Raw genomic sequence first — 26,310 nt, forward strand, 5'->3', positions numbered from 1 at the left:
ATAAATCACTGTTGCTAAACTGTCTTTGGTGCAAAACTAGAATACACAGATATTTGTGAATATACATTAAAACGGAATAGTCCAAATCGACACAAATCTTTTCTTCAAGATCATTTAATAAACATTTTCCAGTTTGAAAAATAGAAAGTTAACATATTAGTTGTTATTGATTTATGGTTATAGCCAAAATATTACCCATGAGAAAATTTACTACAGGGTTGCAAACTATGGACTTAGAAAATGTAATCTCTGTTTGAAGATTCTATGCCTCTATCATTGGTTTCTTTGTCTGACATGCCTCCTCAGCACCACTCACATAAAATATGTTTACCACTAATACTGTAGTGCTCTAAAAGAACCATATATGTCATTTTCTAAAACCCACTGACAAAGTAGGTATACTGAGAATTCTAGGCTTGCAACTATACAGTATGCAAGACAAATGCACATCCACAAGCCACTAGTGAATACACTGCTGCTCTGTTTGCTCACCTTTTAAGTGGTGTGATGAACAGAACACCATGCAAGAAGCTCAATGAAAAGTTATAAACCAATTTGGGGACTGAAAAAACAGGGTGCAACAATTATGCAGTGAAATATAGTACCATTCTACTTTAAAATAGAAAGAAATGCTGACATAGACCATAGATACACCCTAACAATATTTTACTAAGTGGGGATAACTATAGATAACAATTTTTTGAATTTTAAAACGATATTTCAAAAAGCTAGGAGAAAGGATTTTGGAAGTTTTCACTATAAATACATAAATGTATACATGTATCAAAACACATTACCCCATTAATGTGTACAAATTATGTTTTTATGTATTAGTTTACAATAAATTTAAATAAAAATATTATGCTAAGGGAAGAAAGCCAGTCAAAATAAGGCAAACACTGATTCCATTTCTATCAGGTAGATTATTAGTAATTACCTACTAGTGTAGTCAAAAATCAAACACAAAAATTTGAATGGTGGTTGCCAGGGTTAGGGGGAGGAAAGAAGGGGAGTTACTGTTTAATGAATTCAGAGTTACAGTCTTACAGGAAGAAGAGTTATAGAAATGGACAGTGGTGACAGTTGTACAATATTGTGATTGCTTTGTACTACTGCACACTTAAATATGGTTAAAATGGTAAATTTTGTGAGTATTTTACCACAATAAAAAGAAAACGGGGTTGGGGATGTAGTTCAGTGGTAGGGCATGCTTAACATTTATGAGGCCCTAGGTTGGATCTCCAGGGCTGCAAAAATAAGAAAAAGGGGGTAAAATTAAATAATCCAAAAGAAGACAAGAAAGGAACAGAAGAACAAAACACAAAGGGAACACAGAGACAATGGAGGAAATCAGAATAGCTGAATTAACACAGATACATAAGCATATACTTTATATGGAACACTGCATATTAAGTGTTTAAATTTAGTCTCATGTGTATTAAAAATATATTGTCAATGTCTGAGAAAACAAATTTCTTGGCAAAGAATATAGGCCTTTAAAAAAGCAGAAGTTTATCCAATAGTGCATCGAGGCCAAAGTGACATGGTATTTCATTTTCCATCAAACAAATAAGCAGAAAGTTAAGTTCCTCATCATGTGATGAGGAGTAAGCCAAGAAAATAATCTTAAAAGCAATAATGACCAAATTTCTTTTCCCCACATGCACACAAACAGAAAGAGGAACAGACTATTTTTTTAAAAGAACTTTAAAAGTAGAGTAATTCACAATTCTTTCATACCTCATTTGTATCTTCATAATACTGTTATTACAGCAACATACAGTTTTCCATTATAGAAACTGTATGTGTGTGTTGGCTCTTAGAACTATAAGAATAATTGTAATTTATCTATTTTTTCCTAAGCAAAGGCCAAATTTCACTAAATGTAAAACAGATGTCATGGATTTCTTTCACAAAATATTGGCAGTAAAATACTTCAATTTTAACTGAAGTAGTCAGAAAACTAAAATAATTCCAAATGTCTCCATCTTAAGCATAAAGCAAAACACAAACAGAATTTTAGTATAAAAATTCTAACATTTTCTAAAAATAAATTTCTAGGAAAATTCAGTGTATAATTAGGTGATTATCCAAAGTTAATTCACTAAAATATTATCAATTATTCATACATTGTTGGTGGGAATGCAAAATAGTATGGTCACTCTGTAAAAAACAGTTAAGCAGTCTATTATAAATTTAAACAGATTGTTATCATATGACTCAGCAATTCCACTTGTGGTTATTTATGCTAGAGAAAAGAAAATGTACATTCAAATAAAAACCTGTGAAATGTTTGTAGTAGCAATACATGTGTACACACACACACACACACACACACACACACAGCCCTTCACATCAGAGTGGGATGTTCATAGAGGCATATATGTTCATATATACAATAGTCCCCCCATATCCAAGTAGAATACATTCTAAGACCTTAAGTAGGTGCCTGAAACTGCAAATAGGACCAAATCCTACATATGTTTTTTGTTTGTTTGGTTTTGGTTTTTTGCAGTACTGGTAATTGAACCCATTACCTTGTACATGCTAGAAAGCACTGAGCTACATCCCAAGCCCTTTATTTAAATTTTTATATTTGTTACAGGGTCTCACTAAGTTACCCAGGCTGGCCTCAAACTTGGTATCCTCCTGCCTCAGCCTCCTGAATACCTGGGATAACAAGCATGTGCTACCATGCCCAGCTACATTTTTTCCCATGTATACATAACCATGATAAAGTTAAACTTATAAACTTAGCACAATAAGAGATCAACAACAATAACAGCAAAACACAACAATGATCACAATATACTATAATAAAAGTTAAGTAAATGTAATGTCTCTCTTGAAAGAGTCAAGACAAACATTAACAGTTTTAGACCATGGTTGACCACAGATAACTGAAACTGCAGAAAAAGACATTGTAAATAAGGAGGGATTACTATACAAACATACATACATATATTTATAGAGATAATATTCTATATTATATACTATGATTTTATACTTATATATACATATGTTTATAGTATATATAAACATATGTATATATACACACATAAACTATAACATCCTATATTCACCAAAATATGAAAATAATGCAAAGGTTTTCAATGGATACATGGACAAACTGATATATATGAACAGTGGAATACTACTTTAAAATGAAAAGATCAGAGCAGGTTTTCCAGGGTGTGTTCAGGGTCGTGGAGGGAGGCCACCACAGTCCACCTGTAGTCTAGCTACTTCGGAGGCTGAGGCAGAAGGATTTCTTGAGCCCAGGAGCTCCAGGCTAGCCTATGCAACATAGTGAGACCCTGACTCAAAACAAAAAGGAATCCTAGAGAATGTGACAATAAAAGGATAGCAAAAAGGCTTTTTGTGTGTTCATAGAAGAGTTCAATATCTTGATTGTGGTAATTGGTACACAAATCCATACATATGTCAAAATGTAAAGACTATCACCAAAAATGCCAATTAATTATTTAAAAGTGACTAGGTAAGCAGAAAATTGAAAACTACGCATGAGTCTATCCAGAGTAGAAGGAACATATTTTAGGTAAAATATTTTAGAAATTCAAAAATGTGTACGATATTTTATTTAAATATGTATGTTCACATATCTAAACTGTATGTTCACACAGTGGAATAATAATAAGAATGAAAACTTCCAACTTCATATGACAATATAGGTGGACATACTAAGTTAAACAAGATGATAAGAATACAAATGCAAGACTACATTCACATGAAGTTCAAAACCTGGCAAAATGTATCTTTGGTGCTAGACCTCAGGAAGTAGCTGAACTTAGTGGGGGTGAGTAGCGCCTAGAGCGGTATGAGGGGCTCTGGGTGCTGGTTTCACAAATGTATCCTGCATTGGGGCAATTCATTGAGCCATGTACTCAGGATCTGTTATTCTGTATGTATACAATATCGAAATAAAGTGTTTTAAATGACAAAAAATAAAAAGGTCAAATAAGACCATTAATCTACAAATACAGTAAACTATCTTTTCCTGAAATCTCCCTATTTACGGGCACTGAAGGCACCACAGTGAATGACAACAAAAGGCATGATCCCTACCCTTGAGGAAGGAAGGGCAAATTTTATACACGATACAAATAATCCCAAGTACTGAGAAGAAAATTAAATAAAGAAACACAGGACTGGGGATATAGCTCAGTGACGGAACACTTGCCTAGTACGTGCAAGACTATGGGTTCAATACCCAACACTGGAAACAAAAAATATATATATATATATAAACACACACACACATATGTTCATATATGTATAAATGAATACACACAGATTTTCAGTATGAATTTATATATATACATATATATGTGTGTGTGTGTGTGTGTGTGTGTATCTCAAAAGGAAATTAGACCCCATCTCTCATCTTGCACAAAACTCAATTCTAGGGCTGGGGGCTCAGTTGGTAGAGTGCATGCCTCGTATGCACAAGACCCTGGGTTCAATCCCCAGCACCACAAAATACAAAAAAAACACCACAACTCAACTCTAAGTGGATCAAAGACCTAGGCATTGGACTAGGGACCCTACATCTACTAGAAAAAATAGCCAGATACGGTGATGCACACCTGTAATCCCAGCAGCTCAAGAGGCTGAGGCAGGAATATTGGGAGTTCAAAGCTAGCCTCAGCAACTTAGCAAGGCACTTAACAATTCAGCAAGACCCTGTCTTAAATAAAATATGAAAAAAGGGCTGGGAATGTGGCTCAGTAGTTGAGCACCCCTGGGTTCAATCCTCAGTCCAAAAAAATTAAAAAAGAAAGAAAAAGTAGACCTAAATCTTCATCATGTCAGCTTAAGAACTGACTTCTTCAACAAGACTCCTAAAGCACAAGAAGTAAAATCAAGAACCAGTAAATGGGATGATATCAAACTAAAATTCTTCTTCACAGCAAAGGAAACAATAACATGAGAAAGCCTATAGAATGGGAGAAAAATCTTTGCCACCTTCACCTCAAACAGAGCATTAATCTCCAGTATATATAAAGAACTCAAAAAACAACACCAAAAAAAATATATAATAATCCAATCAATAAAGGGGCAAAGGAACTAAAAAGACACTTCACAGAAGAAATACAAATGGTCAACAAACATATGGAAAAATGTTTATATATATGAATATAGAAGAATGGAGGAAGCTATTTTCCCTCTAAAGCCAGAGAACTGGGTTTTATCACCTGTGCAGAATGGGAGAGAAGACTGTGTGAGGAGGAGAGCTGGAAACGAGTACTCCAAAGAGCTGCAATGCTCCTTAGGCCACAGCTGCAGTGGAAGGTACACTAGAAAAAAACCTACTCTTTACCACAGGAATGAACATGAAGGTTTGTTATGCCTGTGCCACAAGTGGTTAAGTTTTCTGTCAGAAAGTAAAAAAATATGAGCCAGAATATCACACAAGCATGATATATGAATTTATAACACCTTCACGGTGAAACAAACTTCAAGAAGTCAGGGGAAAAAAAAAACTGGTCCCTGAGCAATAATTCCACTGGGGCAAAATCATTCTGGACAGATACTTCAACAACATAGGACCCATAGAATTTCCCCAGAGAAAATAAGCACCACTAAAATGAGTGCATAATTTTAAAATATATATATATATATATGAATATATATATATATGAATATATATATATGAAACTTATGAGGAAATGAGAAATTAATAAACAAGAATTAGCAAACACAACAAATAGAAAGATCAGTGCCTCAGGAATGTAAACTAACAGAACAATTTAAGTTATAATTGTATTTAAAAATAAAAAGCTAACAGGGAAAGAAATGATAGAAATTATTTATACTAAAAATTTTCCTAGCTGAAGTGCTGGGAAAATCCTGAGCCTTGGGAGCAGAATAAAGGAACAGTTGAAAGCCCACTGTAGACAATAGCAGGCAGACTGGGTAGGAGAGTAAGTTCGAAACTGAACCTACCTCTCACTGTCACTCAAACGGTGGTCATGGCAGCACACCTTTATGGTACCTATGCAGACAACTGAAACTCTGAAGGAAAAGCCTGTCATCTGCAGTCCTCTGTGAAATGAATCCTCACGTTGCTTTTTTTTTTTTTTTCCTTCTCTCCCCCTACCAGATAGCCCTGGACATGGAAATTAACAAAGAAAGTGCATAGAAAAGGAGAAAAGCTTAACCCCAGGTTGTTGGCTAAAGGATTAAGAAGGGAAGTCATAAAGGGCCTGAAAAGATGTTGGTAGACTGAAGAAATAAAGAACATAAAGAGAAATCTCATAAAGATATATATGAACCACTGGCTTACCTCTACATTGCACATACATGTATGTGACCCTAAATAATACATCATAAACTTTGAGAACTTAGCTATCTGACAGACCACCACCCAAAACCAGACTGGCTACTGGCTGGCACAAACAAAAGGACTGATCTGAATAGTCCTATTTCATAATAGCAAAAAATGGGAAATAATACAAATGTTCTTGGATGGGTAAAAAGAATAAATAAACTATTGTATTATACCCATACAATGGAATTTCTAAGGCATTATCCTGAATAAAATAAGCAAGTTTCAAAAGCATACATTCTGTGTGGTTTCATATTATATGGACAAGGTAAAACTCTGCAAATGGGAACAGAATGATAGTTGCCAGAGCACAGGAGTGGGGTGTGAGAAATAGAAAGTTCAGTGGTTCATCTTCAGAATATAGTCTTTAGCCTTTTTTTATTATTATTATTATTAGTTGTTCAAAACATTACAAAGTTCTTGACATATCATATTTCATACATTTGATTCAAGTGGATTATGAACTCCCATTTTTACCCTATATACATATTGCAGATTCACATGGGTTACACATCCACTTTTTTTAGTCTTTAGCCTTAACTGGATCCAATCGTAGCCGTTTTGATTTTAGCCCTTCCCTTTTCCCACATCAATTTTAAAATTAGCTAACTCCTATCAGGGCAAAAGGCAGTGCTGCAGTCAGGGACAAAAGCAGGTGGACTGCCTGCTGCCAAGATGCGCTTGCTAGCTAGGTTTGGAAATGTGCCCTTCTGGCAGAAGTCAAGTTTTGCCTTTCCAACCCACTTCTAAGCACATGCTCAATTCTGTGGCACCTCACTATTTCTAACAAGGGTCACATCTACAGAGGGCATGATGAATTGTTGATTTGATATGATGGTAGTTTCACGAATCTATGTATGGAAACTGGTAAGACCTACATAACAACAAAAAAAGTCAATTTTGTTTTAAGTTAATTTAAATAAAAAGGCAAATTAGGAAAGATGCCACATAGAGAACTCTTGAGAAACAGTCAGCACTATAATGAAGCTGAAAGCTCAATGGATGTGTTTAATAGCAGATTAGAAAAAAATTGAAGAAACAATTATCCTTTACTGGACTACACACTGAAAGAAATAATCTAGAAAAATTACATGGAAAAGAAAAAAAAAAGATTATTTTTAATAAAAAAAAAATTTATAATGAAAATTTTTGAAGAAGACACATGGAACATATACAAATGAGAGGTACTGCCAATGAAACTGAAAATTCAATGAATGGGGTTTAGTCACAAAATGAAGAAAAATTACTGAAGTATAGATTTGAGGAATAAACACAAAGGCATAAAGAGGAAAACATAAGGGAGAAAAATAAGGAGATGCGGGACGGAATGTGGCTCAAGCGGTAGCGCGCTCGCCTGGCATACGTGTGGCCCGGGTTCGATCCTCAGCACCACATACAAACAAAGATGTTGTGTCCGCCGAAAACTAAAAAATAAATAAATATTTAAAAAAAAAAAAAAGAAAAAGAAGGAGATGCAAGAGAAAAGAAGGATGAGCATCCATTCCAACTTCTAGAGTAAGAATCAAGAGAAAAATAAGAAGAGTTCTGCTTTCAATGTTAAATGCCACAAGGTCATTCTCAGCCTAAGAACAAAATCTGCAAAACTTATAGGATCAGATCCTTTTTTTGAGCCATCATGAACTTGGAAGTCACAAGGCAACTAAATAAATTAAAACATTTCTTCCTCAATGAAGAGTCAGGACACATGAATAGTTCACCTTTGGTTAAGCATGGAGGAAAGAGCCATCATACAAATGAGTAATTAAGAAATCGCTAAAATTGAGAAATTCTTAAAGGGCAAATGTCGAATGGTATCAACCTGAAACAGATGAGAAACCCAAACACAAAGGAAGACTGGGATCATGGCAGGAATTCAGAGAGAATTCTGCTCAGTGGCACAGGAACAAAAAAAGTGATCAGCTGCTGATGGGGTACAGCAATGAAGCCTGAACTCTACTCTTGTCAGAGCAAAAACCTTAAGCCACTGAAAAAGACACAACAAAGCAATAGAAGAACATCCCTGCTAAGACAAAGATTCACTGCTTCTGAAGGAGGGAGAGTGGAAAACCCTCTGTTCCACAGGAGGTACAAGATACCCACTGGGCCCAGGATCCTACACGAACTCCAAGCAAAGGTCTGCTACCACTGGAGGAGGGAAAAGAAACTCCCTCCCACTCAAGACCAAACAGACAGACAAAGGGCAAGTCTAGCTGCACTGGAGAGGAAGAGCAGGAATGCTGACAACGCCCTACCACTGAGGCACAAGCTTCAGGGACCTATCCAATACTGAGGATGGACCATAGAAAGGTAGAACACCTCTTATTCCAACCACAAGCCTAGCACTAAGTAACAAACACCAACAATCCACTGCTGGGGAAAGATTGCCCTCCCAGGTGCTGATGTGTAGAGACGACTGATGGCTGGGAGCAGAACTGAAACACTGAGGAAAACCCTCCAGCTTCTAAGGCACTGTTCTAAGCATAGGTAACCGCAGCCCACTGCTAGAAGAATTAGAAGATATGGTGCCTGAAGGGAATGAAAGCAACAAGAATTCCAAATCCAGCTGGGTGTGGTGGCACATGCCCATAATCCTAGTGACTTGGAAGGCTAAGGCAAGAGGATTGAAAATTCGAAGCCAGTCTGGGAATTTAGCAATTTGTCTCAAAAGTACCCCTGGGTTCAATCCCAAGTACAGCCAAAAAAAAAAAAAAAAAAAGGAAGAAAAATTCCCAAATCAAGATCAACTACTGATAAAGGGCATGAAGAATACTATTTGCTTAAGTCTGTTTTTCCACAATGTTTGCCATTCAATCAAAAATCGTGGGCTGGGGTGTGGCTTAGCGGTACAGTGCTTGCTAGCACATGCGAGGCCCTGGATTCAATCCTCAGCACTACATAAAAATAAATAAAAACAAAATAAAGGTATTGTGCCAAACTAAAAAAAAAAAAAAAAAGTGAGACACAAAAATTCAAGAAAAGATCCAACCCATTGTAAACTAATCAGCAAAACCAGACTCAAAGATGACTCAAAGGCTGGTATTGTTAGACAGGGACTTAAAAATAACTATGATTCATATGTTAAAGGATCTAGTGGAAAACGTATATATCATACACAAACAGATTTTTGGGGGGGGGGGGCGAAGGGGTACTTGAAACTGAACCCGGGATGCTTAACTACTAGGCCACATCCTCAGCCTTTTTTTTTATTTTGAGACAGGTTCTTACTAAGTTGCTTGAGGCCGCATTAAATTGCTGAGGCTGGCTTTGAATTTGCTATCCACTGGCCTCAGCCTCAAGAGCTGCTGAGATTACAGGCCTATACCACCACACCCGGTACAAATGGAGAATTTCAACAAAGAGAAAGAAATAAAATTAAGAATCAAATGAAAACATAAGCAATAAAAAAATTGCAAGAGATGAAGAATTCCTTCAAGGGACTGACATACTGTACTTTATGGAGAAAAGAACCTTTTAACTTGTAGGTATGCTCGCGGAAGTTATCTAAACTGGGGCACCATGGCACATGTCTATAAACTCAGCTGCTCAGAAGGCTGAGGCTAGAGGATCATGAGTTGGAGCAGAGCCCAACACAGTGAACCTCATTTCAAAAAAAAACAGATTACCCAAACTGAAACACAAAGAGAAAAAGAAATAGAACACAGCATCCAAACATTGTGAGACAATATATCAAATATTCTAGCATATATATAATTAAGAGTTGCAGAAGAATAAAGACCGCAAAACTAACATTTGAAGACACATAGTCCAGACTCTTTAAACAAAAACGTTCTAGACAACACAAACTGTGGAAAAGCAAAATTAAGGGAAAGATTTGAAGGCAATCTCTAAACACATAATGCAAATAAGGCAAGTGCTCTACCACTGAGCTACATTTGCAGCTCTTTTTATTTTTTATTTCAATCAGGGTCTCACTAAGTTGCCCATGCTGGCCTCACACTTATGATCTACCTGCCTTAACAAAATAGCTGAGATTACAGGCCAGGTGCTACCACACCTGGCTCATATTGTTGTTTTATACAAGCAATGCTTAGTGTTTGATGTGAAGGCAGATTGTGATAAGGGATAATCAGGGTAGAGGCAAGAGTTAATGAAATAATGACTAAGAATTTTCCAAAAAATTAAAGATATTGATCTTTTGTCTGAAAACTACAAGTCTATAATGGAAAACTAAAAGTAAATTCAACTTTAAAAATACAGTATTTAAAAACAATTGAGTGATGGGCTGGAATTGTGGCTCAGTGGTAGAGTGGTTGCCTAGCATGTGTAAGGCACTGGACTTGATTCTCAGCACCACATATAAATAAACAAAATAAAGTCCATTGACAAATAAAAAAATTTTTTTTTCTAAATTGAGTGAAAGGAAGATCTGTAGAGAAAGGAGAATGAGGGAAGGAGTGGTGGGGGAACATTAACTAAAACTGAATTCCATGAATGCACAAATTTGTTAAAATGAACCCAACTACTATGTATAGCTACCATGCTCTAATTTAAAAAAATAAAAAAAAGTAATTAACACCTGTAATCCCAACAACTGAAGAAACTGAGGCAGGATGATTACAAATTCAAGGCCAGCCTGAGACACTTAGCAAGACTCTGTCTCAAAATATAAAAAGGACTGAGGGTTCAGCTCATTGCCACAGCATCCCTAGGCTCAATCCCTAGTACCACAAAAAACAAACAAAAAAGAATACACTATTTGAAGGGAGGGGGCATGCGGGAAAAAAGATGGTGGAATGAGATGGATATTATTACTCTAAGTACATGTATGATGACACACAAAAAAATAAATAATTAAACTGCATAACAGGGTGACAAAGAAGAAACAAACTCCAAAAAGGAGAAGCAACTTATACAATATCATATACAAAGTCTGGACTAAAGTCCAGGTCTTCTGACCTGTGTTCAGCACTTTTTCTAAAATACCAGTCACACTCCACAAAGTGAGATCACAGTTTAGAAGAATTACCCAAAAGTCTGAAGTCAAATATTTATTAAGTAACCACAACATACCCATTACTACAGGGTGACAGATATTCTAGTATTCTTCCTTTTATAATTTGCACAAGACCAGATGCTACTTTTGAAGCATGGTCTGGAAAAAAAGGTCATGTGAGCTCTACATGACACAACACATTCCTGGTTTTCCTTCTACCCGTCTGTCTAGGACCTCTTGGTTAGTTAAGGCCCATTCATTTTTCAGTTGTCAACTCAAGCTTCGGGAAATCATTCCACGTTTTCCCTGACAAGTCAAAGTCCTAATGCACTTCAACAGTCTATGCAGCTCTCTTTCTAGCATGCCACATAGCCATAATTTCACATTTATTTCTACAATTATTCCGTTAATATAGAACATCTTATGGTTGCAAATTCCATGAAGATCAAGGATTATGTCTATTTTTGTCCATATTTTAATTTTAATGCCCAGCATAGTGAACATACAATAAATAGAGATTCATAGAGGTGATAAGTGTTTGAGTATATGCCCTAGTAATGGTGTTATGCTTTTGGAGAAGATACATTTACTAAGAAAAGTATAAGTTTAAAACTGCAGAGTAAAAATAGCTCATAAAATAAGTCAGTAAAATAGCTTACCTAGATACAAATTCACTTAATTCTAAATATTCTGTGGGTTCCATTATTATGTTGAGCTCAGTAATGACAGAAGATAAATTCTCCTTAGTCTAAAATTTAAAAAAAAAAGAAAATTTATACATCATTTATCCATTTTCTTATTAAAACACTTTTTAAGTTATGCAAAATGAAGTATCTTCAAATAATAGGAAAGCATAATGAAAAAACGATAATCAAAGTACTGGTTATTCATTGAAACAATAAGATCAGATCCCACTCCATACCAAAAACTAAAATGAACTCCAAATGAATTATTTCCTTAAATTCAACATTAAAATCACAAAATACTGGGAGGAAATGTGAACATTTAACAAATTACTGAGTCAGGAAAAACTTCCTAAGCAAACAATAGGGAGGGAAAAAAGCAAATAGGATTACATAAAAACCCAGTATCTAAGTAAAAATAAAATAAAAAAGAAGTATTAAACTGAGGAAAACATTCACAATAAATATGACAAAGAGACAAAACTGAAAAGAAAAAGGCATAGAACATGAACTAAAAGTTCAGCGGTGAAAAAAAAAAAATTAACCTATAAAAAAGTGTTTTACCTCAACAGTAAGATAAATGTAAATTAAAAACAAACATTTTAACGAATCAGCAAAGACTAAAAAAATATTACTGCTGGTAAATATACACTCAAAGCTGGCAGTGGGAATATAAATTGGTATAACCCTTCTAGAAATCATTTTGACAATGAATAACCTGAAATATTCATTTTCTCTTAATTTGAATTCTAAGAGTCTATACTCTGGTAATAAGAAATGAAAACAGATTTATGAACAAAGATATTCCTAATAATGCTACAAAAAGCCAGAAACAATTCTATACCTGATGATGAAGACTGTTACACAAACTGTTATTTTGATATGCAAACTCAAGTAAATGTTTCCATTTTCTTATTAATTTCCTTTCTTTTCCTGGCATTATTTTGCCCTGATTTTATTTTAGGTTGCTTTGTCCAATAGGACAATGAAAGAACACCATATCATCTTGTACTTTGATGTCTGTGGCTCCTATTTGTTGTTAATGAAAGTCAATCTAGAAATTTCTGTTATTTCCTAAAACTAGAGTGCATTTTAGGAAACTCTGACATGTCTCCTTAATATTCTGAGCTGTCAGAGAATGGATATTGATGATATCTAATCTTCATATAGTTTTTTTCATCTGCTTGAGGGTATAGTTGGAATTGCTGGGAGCAGCTGTCTGTGACATCTACCATCATACCTAATCAAAACAAATTCCTGAGGCTTTCTCACCACTCATTTAAAAAAAAATTAAAAATTATTCAAAGGATCTGCAAAGACATTTTTCCAAAGATGATATACAAGTGGCCTATAAGCATTGAAAGATGCTCAACATCATTAGTGCCATTTGATGTAGTAATTTCACTCTTATATATAAAGCAAAAAAAACATGTTCACAAATACATGAGTGTTTATAACAATGTTATTCATAACCAAAAAAATGAAAATAACCATTTCTATCAACTGAAGGAATAGATAAAGTGTGGTATATCCACACAATGGAATATTATTCAACCCAAAAAGGGTACTCACATGTGCTACAACATGAATGAATCTTGAAAACATGCTAAATGAAAGAAGTCAGTAAATGACCATTTACATGAAATGTCCAAAATATAAAGAAATCCATAGAGAAAAAAACAGATTAGCAACTGCTTAGGGCTGAAAGAATCCAGGGATATTGAAAGATGGAAGTTAAAGCATACGGGGCTTCTTTTTAAACAGACGAAAATTTCCTAAAATTAATTGTAGGAGTGGTTGTACAACTCTGGTGTAATAAACACTACTGAATTGTACACTTTAAAGTTATATGATATGAAATTACATCTCAGTAGAGCTGTTACCAAGTAAATAAATAAAAGAAAGCAAGGAAGACAAAAATCTCAGAGGCATGTCTTACTTCAAGTATGCAGGGTGCATGGTAGATTTTGGCCTTTTGCCCGTTAGGACAAGAAAGTCATCCTGTCAACACAAAGTCTGGGATTACTGGCCTTCTATTTATTTTCCTCCTTTGGTAGTTTGCAGACTCTGTTCAACCACTGGACAGCTAACTTCAAAATATTGTTTTTCCATCATTTTCCTGCCTGTGGTACTACTGCCAACCAGGTTTTCTCCCCAGTTGGTAAACAAGGGCCAGGACCTTATAAACATACTAACCTCAAACCTTCTACGTGAATCTCAGCAGCTTCTTTTTTCTACTGGGTTCTTTTCTACTATTTAAGTCCACATTTCTCATTCTTCTCCACAACTTAAGAATTGTGGGTGGAGATCTTAAAGAAAATGGTCTCACAAACTTTTGCAAAATACCGATGCCTCTCAAAAGCACTCTGTATTGAGATTTCAGTGTTTAGGTTCAAATATCATAACAAGAAACAGATTTTCTTTAGAGCCTATGATAATGAGAATATATTCTATTTGCTTAAAAACGTCCCTTTTTAAATCATTTTGTTCATTTTATTGGGTTTCAGGGAGACAAGTTATGCACACATACATAATTTGCTACTTTTTGTACAAACTCCTAAACATCTCACTTATTATGCTACATGGTCTGTGGGAGGCATGTTAATTTTCATGATCTTCCAACTCCTCATAAAAATTATAGCCCTATGGAAATGGAAGGAGACCCTCAGGGTTATACAAAATTACATACAAGAGGAAGTGAGGGGAAAGGGAAAAAAAATACAAGGGGGAGAAATGAATTACAGTAGAGTGGGTAGAGAGAGAAGAGGGGAGGGGAGGGGAGGGGAGGGGGGATAGTAGAAGATAGGAAAGGCAGCAGAATACAACAGACACTAGTATGGCAATATGTAAATCAATGGATGTGTAACTGATGTGATTCTGCAATCTGTATACGGGGTAAAAATGGGAGTTCATAACTCACTTGAATCAAAGTGTGAAATATGATATATCAAGAACTATGTAATGTTTTGAACAACCAACAACAAAAATTTAAAAAAAAAAAAAAAATGCTTACCAGTATGGGATTCTAATCCCCCAAATAGTTTTTGTCCAGCAAATAATATAGACAGAAAGATTTAGTTGGTTGAAAACATGTGTTTATTCTTTTTAAAGCAAAGGAATATGTTATGTCAGTACAAAACCATTAACATAGTTTAGAACCTATAGAAATCTCTCCTTATGAAAATAAGTTATGAAATATTACTGTTTGGGTCCTTTTCCAATGTGATTTTCTCCTGGTGTTCTGCCCTATATTAAGAAAGTTTCTAATAATTAAAAAAAAAAATTATAGCCCTGATAACACCAGACAGTAAATCTGAGGAACAGAGTTCTATATTCCAACTACCTTTGACAATAATAGCTTTGCCAACAGACAATCTATACTCTGCATAGATTTCCCTATAAAGTAAGGAGGTTGACCTAGAAAATCTATGAGGTTGCTTTTGGTTCTAACATATTCAATTTATATGATTTTAGGTTTTTATGGGAATTGTATATTAATAAGATTTCTATTCTGGAAAAATATTTATAATATTATGAAAAAAGAGTTATTATTTACTCTTTAATGTTCTGAGAGCTAAACATCTCCCTCTAGTGGAACGTTTGATTTTAAAAAATGAGAACACAAGGTTTATTTATTTATTTTGGTCAGTCTTAACAGTAAAAATGTGCTCAATAAATGGCAAAATCATTTTAGAAGGCAAATCAACACTATTATTAGAAATTACACGTACATTTTCTTTTATTTTTTTTATTTGTTGATAGACCTTTATTTTATTTATTTATTTATTTATATGTGGTGCGAAGAATCGAGCCCAGAGCCTCATACATGCCAGGCAAGTGTGCTACTGCTGAGCCCCAGCCCCAGCCCCCTACACGTGCATTTTCTTTGAGCAATTCTATTAGAGATATATTTCTAAAAGGAATAGGAATAGGCCTAGCATACGGTAGCATTTACCATTAAATAGTAAAAACTTTAACAATTCTTGGTCAGGCACAGTGGTACACACCTATAATCCCAGCTTCTTGGGAGGCTGAGACAGAAGTACTGCAAGTTCAAGGACAGCCTACACAACTTAGTGAGACTCTGTCCCAAAAAAAGGATATAGCTTAGTAGGAGAGCACTGATGGGTTCAATTCCCAGTACCACCAAGCAACCAACCAACAAACAAAAAAAACTAACATCATCACCACATTAGCATTCTGAGCAACAAACAAAAAAGCCTTTTGTTCCTTTCCTTTCTAAACAAGGACTCTTGGTGACTCCTACACAACTGATTCCTAAAGCCCTGCTGATTCCACAGCTGTCTATAACTGCTTCCAACATCTTACCAGTCAAATCTTCAAGAAGAATCATAAAATTAAAAGGTTCAGAGAGAAATGAGTGCTCTTAATACAACCAAGGAGAGTATGCTTTTTCTAGTAGTAAAAAAAATCAAGCAGTCCCAAAACCCCATACTTTAAAATGTGAACAAGAATTCATGTTTCTTTATAGATTCAGCAAATTCTTTCAAATAGTATCAACACTTCCTCTCAGATTTTTCCCCCCTGTATCCTTTAAAGAATATAGGTCAGAAACTGCTAGTTGTCCCCAAAATTTATTCTTCTTCCTTGTCCCAACTTTTCATTGTCTTAATGTAACAAAAGTAAGCAATTTAAAGAAATTGAAATTAAACAGGGTGCAGTGGTGCACACCTGTAATCCCAACAGCTCAGGAAGCTTAAGACAGGAGTATTGCAACTTCAAGGCTAGCCTCAGCAACTTAGGGAGACCCTCAGCAATTTAACATAGCCCTGTCTCAAAAAATAAAAAGGGCTGGGGATTTAGCTCAATTGTAGAGTGTCCTTGGGTTCAATCCCCCGTACCAATAAAACCAAACAACAAACAAAAAATAATAATAAAAAATAAACAAAGTTAAGGGCTGGGGATGTGGCTCAAGCAGTAGCGCGCTCGCCTGGCATGTGTGCGGCTCGGGTTCGATCCTCAGCACCACATACAAAGATGTTGTGTCCGCCGAAAACTAAAAAATAAATATTAAAAAGTCTCCCTCTCTCTCTCTCTCTCTTAAAAAAAAAAAAAAAAAAACAAAGTTAAAATATTACAATCTATGTCAACTCTCAGGCCACAGCCCTATTAATGAGAATGCCAACAAATCTTTGGCCACCACCTATCTGGGAATGTACAACCTCACAGAGCAGCTTGTTTACCTCAACTTTACAGAACAGTCTTTTTTATTTTTTTTTTTAATTTTTTATTGTTGGTTGTTCAAAACATTACTACAGAACAGTCTTGATCTTTTCAGTTGGATTTGTGGACACACCATCCTAGGACAAGACTAATTTTGCCCACAGTCTTACTTCTCTCCAGATAATCCAAGAAGCAACTGTGAAACAAATGAACACCTATATTAGAAAAAGCCTGCAAGACTCCCAAAGCTGCTAGAATGTCCCTGAGTTGTTCTCGTGGAAAAAAAAAAAAAAAAAATATATATATATATATATTAGAATATAGTAGTTATCAGAGAGGGAACTGGATATCAGGTTTATAACTCCACCAATCTGCTATAGGTTCTGGGTCTAGCCCATTCATGGATAACAGCATGCAGGAGAACAACTGGTGTATTGCCACTCTAAGGTCAGAATCTCATTCGCCACAAAAAAAAAAAAAGAAGATGCAATTGAGCTGAGTATGGTAGTGCATGCCTATAAGCCTAGCTACTTAGGAGGCTGAGGCAGAGGACTCCAAGTCCTAGGGCAGCCTAGGGAATTCAGTGATATCCTGTCTCAAAATTAAAAACAAAGCAAAAACCCTAAAAGTGGTAGGGATGTATTTCAGCAGTAGTTCTTTGCCTACCATGTGCAAAGTCCTAGGTTCAAGTCCCAGCACTGGGGGGGAAAAATGCAGTTGGTCAGACTATAAAATCATCAACAATGCAAAAACATTCAGGAATCCCCAGATCACCCAAAGGAAAAGACTGGGGTCCTAACAAGTGGTACAACCCAATTGATGCCAGTCATTTGGGTTCATGCTCCATTTCAGCCTTCAACAGATAATCTCTGTAGTTATGCAAAACACTGATATCACCTTGGTGACCCTGGAAAGCCCCAAGGCCTGGTGATAATTGGGAACACTGTAGGCCACTGAAGGCCACTCACCATCCATGCATGATATAAGAAAATGCTGAATTATGTGTCACATTCTGCCTAACAAGCCCTGGGAATGCCACATTGCATTTTCTTAGTCAGCTTGGCAGTAACTGCAGGGTGATAAGTAGGTGAGTGCAAATGGAAGCTCTGTCATCAAATGAGGAGCCTAGATCCCCATCCTGTCTTCAGCCTGCCCAGGCCAATGATAGAAATTGGATACTCTGACTGCAAAGAGAAGCAAAACTTCCAAGCCCAGATTCCTGGACCCTGTCCTTTGACTTAGTAAGGAAATGGTTGTCTGACACCTAAGGAGGCAGGGTCCTAAATCCCTGACTGACTCCCATCATATAAAACAAACACACACACACACAGTACAACTTGGGGCTCTTCGTGGCTGGGAACACTAACAACAAGAATGAGGAATCCTGGCATCTTACTGTGGGTACATAAAGGTCACTTGTCCCAATGACTTGACTGTGACAATTACACTATACCCAGTGTATTGATCTGATGAGGTAGGTAGCCTGCCTGTCCTTCCTTGTTCTATTCTTCCTCTTTGTACACATTCCCTTGAGCCCAGCTAGTGAAAACAACTGATTGAAAATCTTTTCTACCACCAAAGCAGTGCTGAGCCTCAGACAGTTCTCAAAATCATGCTTGGATCCCGCTTTTCTTAGAGCCAGCCTTTGAAAGTGTCTAAGCCCGTTCTACCTGACCCTGTCCAGAAGACTATGCTACCGTTCTTTTTTCATTGTTTTCTAAATCTTAGCAAAACATATCTGCTTCCCTGTGTTGGCTTAGCAATCCAGCATAATTTGTGGATCATCCAACTAGGCTGCTCCCAAATTCCTGACTCAAAGAAGATGAAAAAAATAGGGTTTTTGTTTGTTTGTTTGTGGTTTTTTTTTTTTTGCTGTTTCCATATGTTAGATATTGGAGAAATCTGTTACTCAGCAATAGGTAACTGATAATACATGGCTGGTGTATGACTACTCTTACAACCTCAGGGCTTATACAAGGAGCCCAGAAGCGTTTTGCTACCTACCCTATGATAAAGCACCTGTTGCCTTAGCAACAATTGTACAAATGTGACTCCTCATTGCAGTCATTGCTGGAGGCTGGGTTGTGTGAATTGCTTCTGTTATAAAGAAATATCTCTGTTATCACAATAGGCTCCTTAATTTACCTGAATTTCTAGAATTTGAAATTCAAGTTGAAATGTAACCATGTGGCAATTTCCTGATAATCTGTGTCTCTGTACAACTTTCTTTATACCTGTAAATTAGAAAAACAAATATTTTATTTGACAAAAACAATTTTCATCACATACCTATCACATATATGTGATTATCTATGATACATATGAGTAGATGTATGAAAGTATATGTTGATAATTGCATTAAAAAATCTGAACAATGTGCACCAAACTGATTATCCTTACAAAATAGGATTAATGACAATTTATACACTGTAGTACTCAATTATACCAAAGGTTAAGTAAAAGACAGAAACATAGTGGTATAGCCCTAGATAAGTTTCAATCATATTTTTCTTTTTTTTTTAACATTACCTAGTTCCTGTCTAAATGGATTCAGCTTAACATGACTGCAGCTTCAGCCTCCTGAGTAGCTGGGAATATAGGTGTGCGCCACTGCACATGGCAAGGCCACAGCTTTCTTAAAACCTTGCCTAGGGACTGGGGTTGTGGCTCAGTGGTAGAGTGCTTCCCTAAAAAAAAAATTATTATTTTTTTTAAAAAAACAACAACTTGTGGGCTGGGGATGTGGCTCAAGCGGTAGCGCGCTCGCCTGGTATGCGTGCGGCCAAGGTTCCATCCTCAGCACCACTTACAAAGATGTTGTGCCTGCCAAAAACTAAAAAAATATTAAAATTCTCTCTCTCAAAAAACAAAACAAAAAAACTCATGCTTAAGAATTTATATCAAGACTTTATACTGGTGAAAGTTTTACATGTGACCTGTCCTCATCCTCCATTTTTTTTTTTTTTTTTTGGTGGGGGAGGTACTGGAGAGAATTCAGGGGCACTCGAACACTGAGCCACATTCCCAGCCCTATTCTGTATTTTATTTAGAGATAGGATCTCACTGCGTTGCTTAGCACCTCACTTTTGCTGAGGCTGGCTTTGAACTCAGGAGCCTCCTGCCTCAGCCTCCCGAGTAGCTGTGATTACAGGCATGCATCATTACACAAGACTGTCCTCATCCTCTATACTTGCTGTATTCCATCTCTTCAAGTAATTCAGTATCTAAATTACATCACTCCATTTCTATATGTAGTTCAGAAACTCCCTGCAGTGAGCTGCCCAAGATTCTCTTCCCTGTCCTAAAAGTTGTTTCAGTGGAAAAGTCAGGAAGCACTTTCAAAAATGATTTCTGCTTTGGGATGTTATTCTTGTCCAACTAAAGTTCTTGACATCCAGTTGCAAGGCTGAATTAGCTTCCTCTTAGCTGTTAGTACACTATAGATCTTCAGCAATAAAACTCTGTCATTAGGAACAGATATCTTCTTTCTGGCAAAAGGTTCAGGTGCTGAACATTTATTTGGCCATAGGCAATGACAGCAGCAAACCATTACAGATCAGGCAGGTTTCACATCAGTAATGAATTATTATGTTCATATATTAATAGTGCTGTTCTAACAATCCCTAATCACATATCACTATTACTTAACTATTAAGGTTATTTAATGATAAAGACTGTATTTCATTATTTAATATTTACCTTAGACAACTTTTAAATAGTATTGGGCACAATGGAATATTCAAAAGACTATAAACAGGTTTATCATAACTAGATTTTCAAATAGTGAATCTTCAGAATTTTTCAACATTATGATAACCAATCATAATATGGTAAGCTTCAAAACCACTTCTAGACTAAAAATAATGCTCACCTTTTTCTGTCATCTCAGTCGTTGTTAGGTCCTCTGTCTGCTTGGCATAATTTCTTATATTGAAACCAGTTAGTGTACTTAGAAATGAAAGTTCTGATTTTAAATGTCCAAGCTGACTTTTTAGATCTTTTGAAGATTCACATTTCTTAGTATCTGATTGGTATGTTTCTTGAAATGATTTTCTAAAAAGTAAATATCAGAAAGTTATTACAACTACTAACAATTGGTTCATTTAATACCCCAATTTTCTTTAAACCATTCCCATTTTCTTTCTCTTAATCACTTCCCATTAAAACTAAAGCTTTATCAAAACTAATATGGCCATTAATACTGTAATCTCTAGTTTCAACAAAAAACAAAAATAACCAAATTATACTAGGATATTTGTACATAGTAGAAACACCTTAAAATAAACTAAAACAGAAGTACTTTGCAAAATTGAAAGGTCAGTTCTCATCTGGGAATTTCCAACCTAAAAAACTAATACCCAAGACATCTCATAAAAACAAAATTAAATAGCTAATTTTTTTTTAAAAAAAGCAAATATCACAAAACATTTTATACTAAGAGATATCTCAGGAAATCTAAGAATACAGAGGGGAGTAAAGACTCCAAAGAAGAAATGTCATCATCTCTTCAAATAAAACTATAACCAGACATTCTGAGAACATGTAACTTTAATTTTCCTTGAAAAAAAGAATGAGTTAATAATTGCATTAGATTATACTTTTTTTCATCCTTTTTTTCCCCCTAAACACTCAGCTATATTCTACAGTATAGACTTCTGCCATTCCAAAACATCTCTTTTTTGGATTCTGGGGCATGATTATCCTGACTTTCATTTATAACTTGGATCTTCTGCTATCTCTGCTTTTTGTTACCAACATTAAAGGAAAACCCTAATACTCTTACCCCTAGTTTCTTAAATATTATATATTCTTCTCATTCCAGAGAAACACTCAATGATTAACCTCAGCTCCCCTATGCCAGCAACTCCTAAAACACACCTTTGCCATAGATCTTTTCTTCCTGCAATGTAGACCTACTTACTTATTCCACATTTTCCCCCCTTGAATAAGCTTTTCTTCCAAATTCCCCCTGATGCATAAGGCTCCATATTTTAGCAGTTTATGTTTCATTGGCCTTATCTCTGGATATAGTGTCATCCTTTCTGCTCCCTCTCCAACCTCTTCTTCCTTTACTATTTCTAATTCCACTACATTAATCAATGCTTTTATGGCCTTCTACCGTGTCTATAGGAAACAATCTAACTCTACTCACACTGAGGATCAAAGACTTGCATAAGGTCTATAAAAAAGTTTAATATTGTTTTACTGCTACTTTTAAATATCAATAAGTACATTTTGTAACATCTGAAAGATTACCACATATTCTTCCACATTTTCCATCAGGATTGATGACAAAAAAATTTACTTTGAATATAAAAAACCAATAAAAAAAACAGAGGCGATCTTCAAACATAAATGATGAGTTTCTGCTAAGTGAACACCAACTGTCACAGAACGTTCAAGAGAGCAAAGCAATCACATTAAAGGATAGACAGAATTCAAAAAAGAACTTGCAGTTGGCAATGGGAAAGAGGGATAACAGTTAATTATTTAATGGGTATAGAGTTACAGACTGGAATGATGAAAAAGTTCTGAAGATTGATAGTGGTAATGTTGCACAACAATATGAACATGTTTAATGCTACTGACCAATATGCTTAAAATGATTAAAATAGTAAATTGTATGACATATGTGTATTTGTATATATATATTTCTTATCATATACACAAAAGAGGAGCTGTATATTCTCATTGACAGAAACTAGTTATATAAGCAAAGTGGTTTATTTCAACTAATAATATTAGTTTGAATTATGTTCTTTTTTTGGAGGGTAGCAGGGATTGAACTCAGGACACTCAACCACTAAGCCATATCCCCATCCCTATTTTGTATTTTATTTAGAGACAGGGTCTCAGTTGCTTAGCACCTCACTTTTGCTGAGGCTGGCTCTGAACTCAGGATCCTCCTGCCTCAGCCTCCCTAGCCACTGGAATTACATCCATGTGCCACCACTCCCAGCTGAATTATTTTTAGCTTGAATTTTATTGGTTCTGTAGTTTTATTATTTGCAAATTTCTTATTAGCATAAAATGCTTTTGTCAACACTAGAGGTTCACAAGAAACCCCCTTTTAAACCAAATCTATACTTGATTTGAGCTTAAAAGTCAATGATCTACTAATTAGTGTTAGTTATTATTAGGAGTTGAGTACTGTTCTAAATAAATATGTTAATTCAGTCCTCACAACAAGGTGAAAACTTGGGTACCATTTTAACAAGGAAGGGGTTCCAATCAAGATCATGCAGCCATTAACAGCCAGAATTTGAAGGCAGGCAATTTGGCTCCAGGATGTGGATATATGGATATAAATGAATAATTTATTTATTTTATTTGTTCTTTTTAGTTATACATGACAATAGAATGTATTTTGGCAAATTTATACATAGAGTGTTAACATTCTATTTAGGATCCCACTCTTGTGGTTGTACATGTTTTACCCTGGTCATGTATTCAAAAACAAGGCTAGGAAAGTTATGTCCAATTAATTCTACTGTCTTTCCTATTCCCTTTCCCCTCCCATTCCTTCATTTCCCTTTTTTTTGTTTGTTTGTTTGTTTTTGTTTGAGAGAGAGAGAGAGAGAGAGAGAGAGAGATTAATATTTATTTTTTTAGATTTTGGTGGACACAACATCTTTATTTTATTTGTATGTAATGCTGAGGATCGAACCCAGCGCCTCGAGCATGCCAGGCGAGCGCACTACCACTTGAGCCACATCCCCAGCCCCTCATTTCCCTATTTTCTAATCCAATGGATATCTATTATTCCCCACCCCAATTTCCCTTGTTTTGGGTTAGCATCCACAAATCAGTGAGAACATTTGGCCTTTGGTTTTGGGGGATTGGCTTATTTTTACTTAGTATAATATTCTCCAGTTCCATCCATTTACCAGCAAATGCCATTATTTCATTCTTCTTTATGTTTGAGTAATATTCCATTGTGTATATTATACCATATTTTCTTTATCCATTCATCTGCTTTAGGACAGACAGGTTATTTCCATAGCTTGGCTTTTGTGAGTTGAGCTGCTATAAACATTGATGTGGCTGCATCACTGCAGTATGCTATAACTGACTAATTTAGCTCCAACTTTTCTACCACCAACACATCCAACCATTTAAAATCACTTAAAAAGTAGCTTTCACACAGGTCCCAATCTTCCATCTCCACCATAGTGAGAAAAAAATTTCCCATTAAACCTAAATACCTTGGACTGACATTTAATGTCTTCTAGAGTCTGGAACTCTTGTGACTTTTCCAGTGTGATCAATGAGGAGTCCCACATAACAAATAATCTACTATGGTATTCTGGACTAATAATGACATCTTGTGGTCAGTGGAGAAATCATCCTCCCCATAATATGATACAGTGTTTCTCAAACTTAGAGTTTGCATATTGGGGAGGTAAGAGGAGGATGTCTCATTAAAATGTAGGTTACGATTTAGTCGGTAGTTCTCAAACTCCCAAGTGATACTAATGCTTCCAATCTATGGTTTACACCTGGAGTAGTAAGGACATTTCATTTACTCTTGTGAGAAGCATATACATACCCTGTTCACCTGTTTCCTTCATTTTTGTTTGTTTTTTTGGTACCAGGGATTAGGGGCACTCGACCATTGAGTCACATCCCTATCCCTATTTTGTAGAGACAGGGACTCACTAAATTGCTTAGCACCTCACTTTTGCTGAGGCTGGCTTTGAACTCGCAATCCTCCTGCCTCAGCCTCCCAAGCCGCTGAGATTACAGGCTTGGGCCACTGCACCCGGCTGCTTTTTCCCTTTTACCAGTAACAGCTTTCTCTGCTTTTATGACTGCATAGAACATCATGCAAACTTCCCCCAGCTCTAAGAATGGAACTGAGGACCTCACTGCATGCTAAGCAAGCATTCTACCATTAAGCTACATCCCCAACCCAAACATTTTCTTTAGACCCCCTCATCCTCCTTCACATTTTCTAGCACTTTTGTCCATTTAGATCAGGGGGAGGAGGGAAACCCCTCTCTCTGCACCTATACCAAATTAGTCTTGTTTTTAAAAACGAAGATAGTTTGATTTCAAGTAATGAGATGATACATAACTGATAATTGTTAGAGATCTTTTCTCTTCTTCAATCAAGAAGACTCCTAGTATTTTAGGGTCCAATTCAGTTCTAACACCTCCTTTGTCTAAGACTTTTGGCAAGCTAGTTCTGATTCTCAGGTTTTCTAACTTTAAAACTGAGTTAAGGATAGCATCTACGTCAGAGGGCTGTCAGATTCTCCCTACAGTCGATATCAGCTACTTTTCCTTGTATCAGCTTTTCACCTAAACCGTGTTTCAAAGAAAATTTTATGTCATTTTCATAATAATTTAAAAAAAGGTATCCCCGTAGCTAGGTGACATATACAAACAAATGTCCCGAAAACAATCCCACTTTGAAACTGCTGCCTGCCGAAGGCAAGATTTTCTAGTTAAAAGAAATAAACAGGACTTGGGACCTTGCAAGAAACGACTTTCTCACCACTATCAGTGGATGCGCTGAAAGGCGCGTATCACAGAGAGAACCCCGTAAGCGGTACTCCAGACGCTAGGCCACCGTCATTACAAATCGGCGACGGTTCCAGTCTACGTTTGGGAATGTCCCAAGCTACAACCCGCAGGTCAGGGCCTCGGGGAACCGCGGCCCGGAGAGCTCTGTGCGGTCCTCTGCCTCGCCTTGAGGCAGTGCCCGGGAGTCCCAGGGAGAGGACAGGAGCCACGTACCGGTCTCTGGCCGTCCCTTCCCAGGGCGCCGGCAGCTCGCTGCACGCTTGCTGTAGCGCCGCAATCTCCGCCTCCAAGGCGCGCACCTCAGCGCGCTGGGCGTCCATGGCGCACCGAATTGCCAAGCCGGGTCCCGGCCGCCTCGCCCCGAGCTTCAAGCGGCGCGCGCTACCGGCACGCACCACTGCGGAGCTCGAGGGGTAGGGGAGGAGGCAGGGTGACGCGTAACCGCGCGGGCCGGAGAGTCCACCCCCGCGCTCAGACGAGACTCCAGGTCTTGAGGATCCTCCCCACCACCCCACGGCTGTCTCTAAACAGTCCCGACCTCTTGCGAGTTGGTTCCTTCCAATCCGCCAAGCGTCCGGCTGCCCACCCCCGCCAGCAGCCTTGGAACTACC

General features: G+C 36.6%; 1 protein-coding gene across 1 annotated transcript in view; it reads right to left on the reverse strand.

The window, feature by feature from the left end:
• Cenpp (centromere protein P) overlaps positions 1-26,282 on the reverse strand; it is a 235,634-nt gene extending 209,352 nt beyond the window's left edge. The window contains exons 1-4 of the mRNA XM_046457747.2: positions 25,913-26,282; positions 21,042-21,223; positions 19,316-19,404; positions 11,963-12,051 (exon numbers count right to left, since the gene is read on the reverse strand). Of these exons, the coding sequence (XP_046313703.1) occupies positions 11,963-12,051; positions 19,316-19,404; positions 21,042-21,223; positions 25,913-26,019 (467 nt within the window). The 5' untranslated portion in view covers positions 26,020-26,282. The remainder of the gene's footprint in view (positions 1-11,962; positions 12,052-19,315; positions 19,405-21,041; positions 21,224-25,912) is intronic.
• Between the last annotated feature and the right edge of the window lie 28 nt (positions 26,283-26,310).

Source organism: Marmota monax, unplaced genomic scaffold, assembly GCF_021218885.2.
Source record: "Marmota monax isolate L192 unplaced genomic scaffold, Marmota_monax_Labrador192_F-V1.1 WCK01_AAM20220418_F8-fsc00231, whole genome shotgun sequence".
Lineage (NCBI taxonomy): Eukaryota > Metazoa > Chordata > Mammalia > Rodentia > Sciuridae > Marmota > Marmota monax.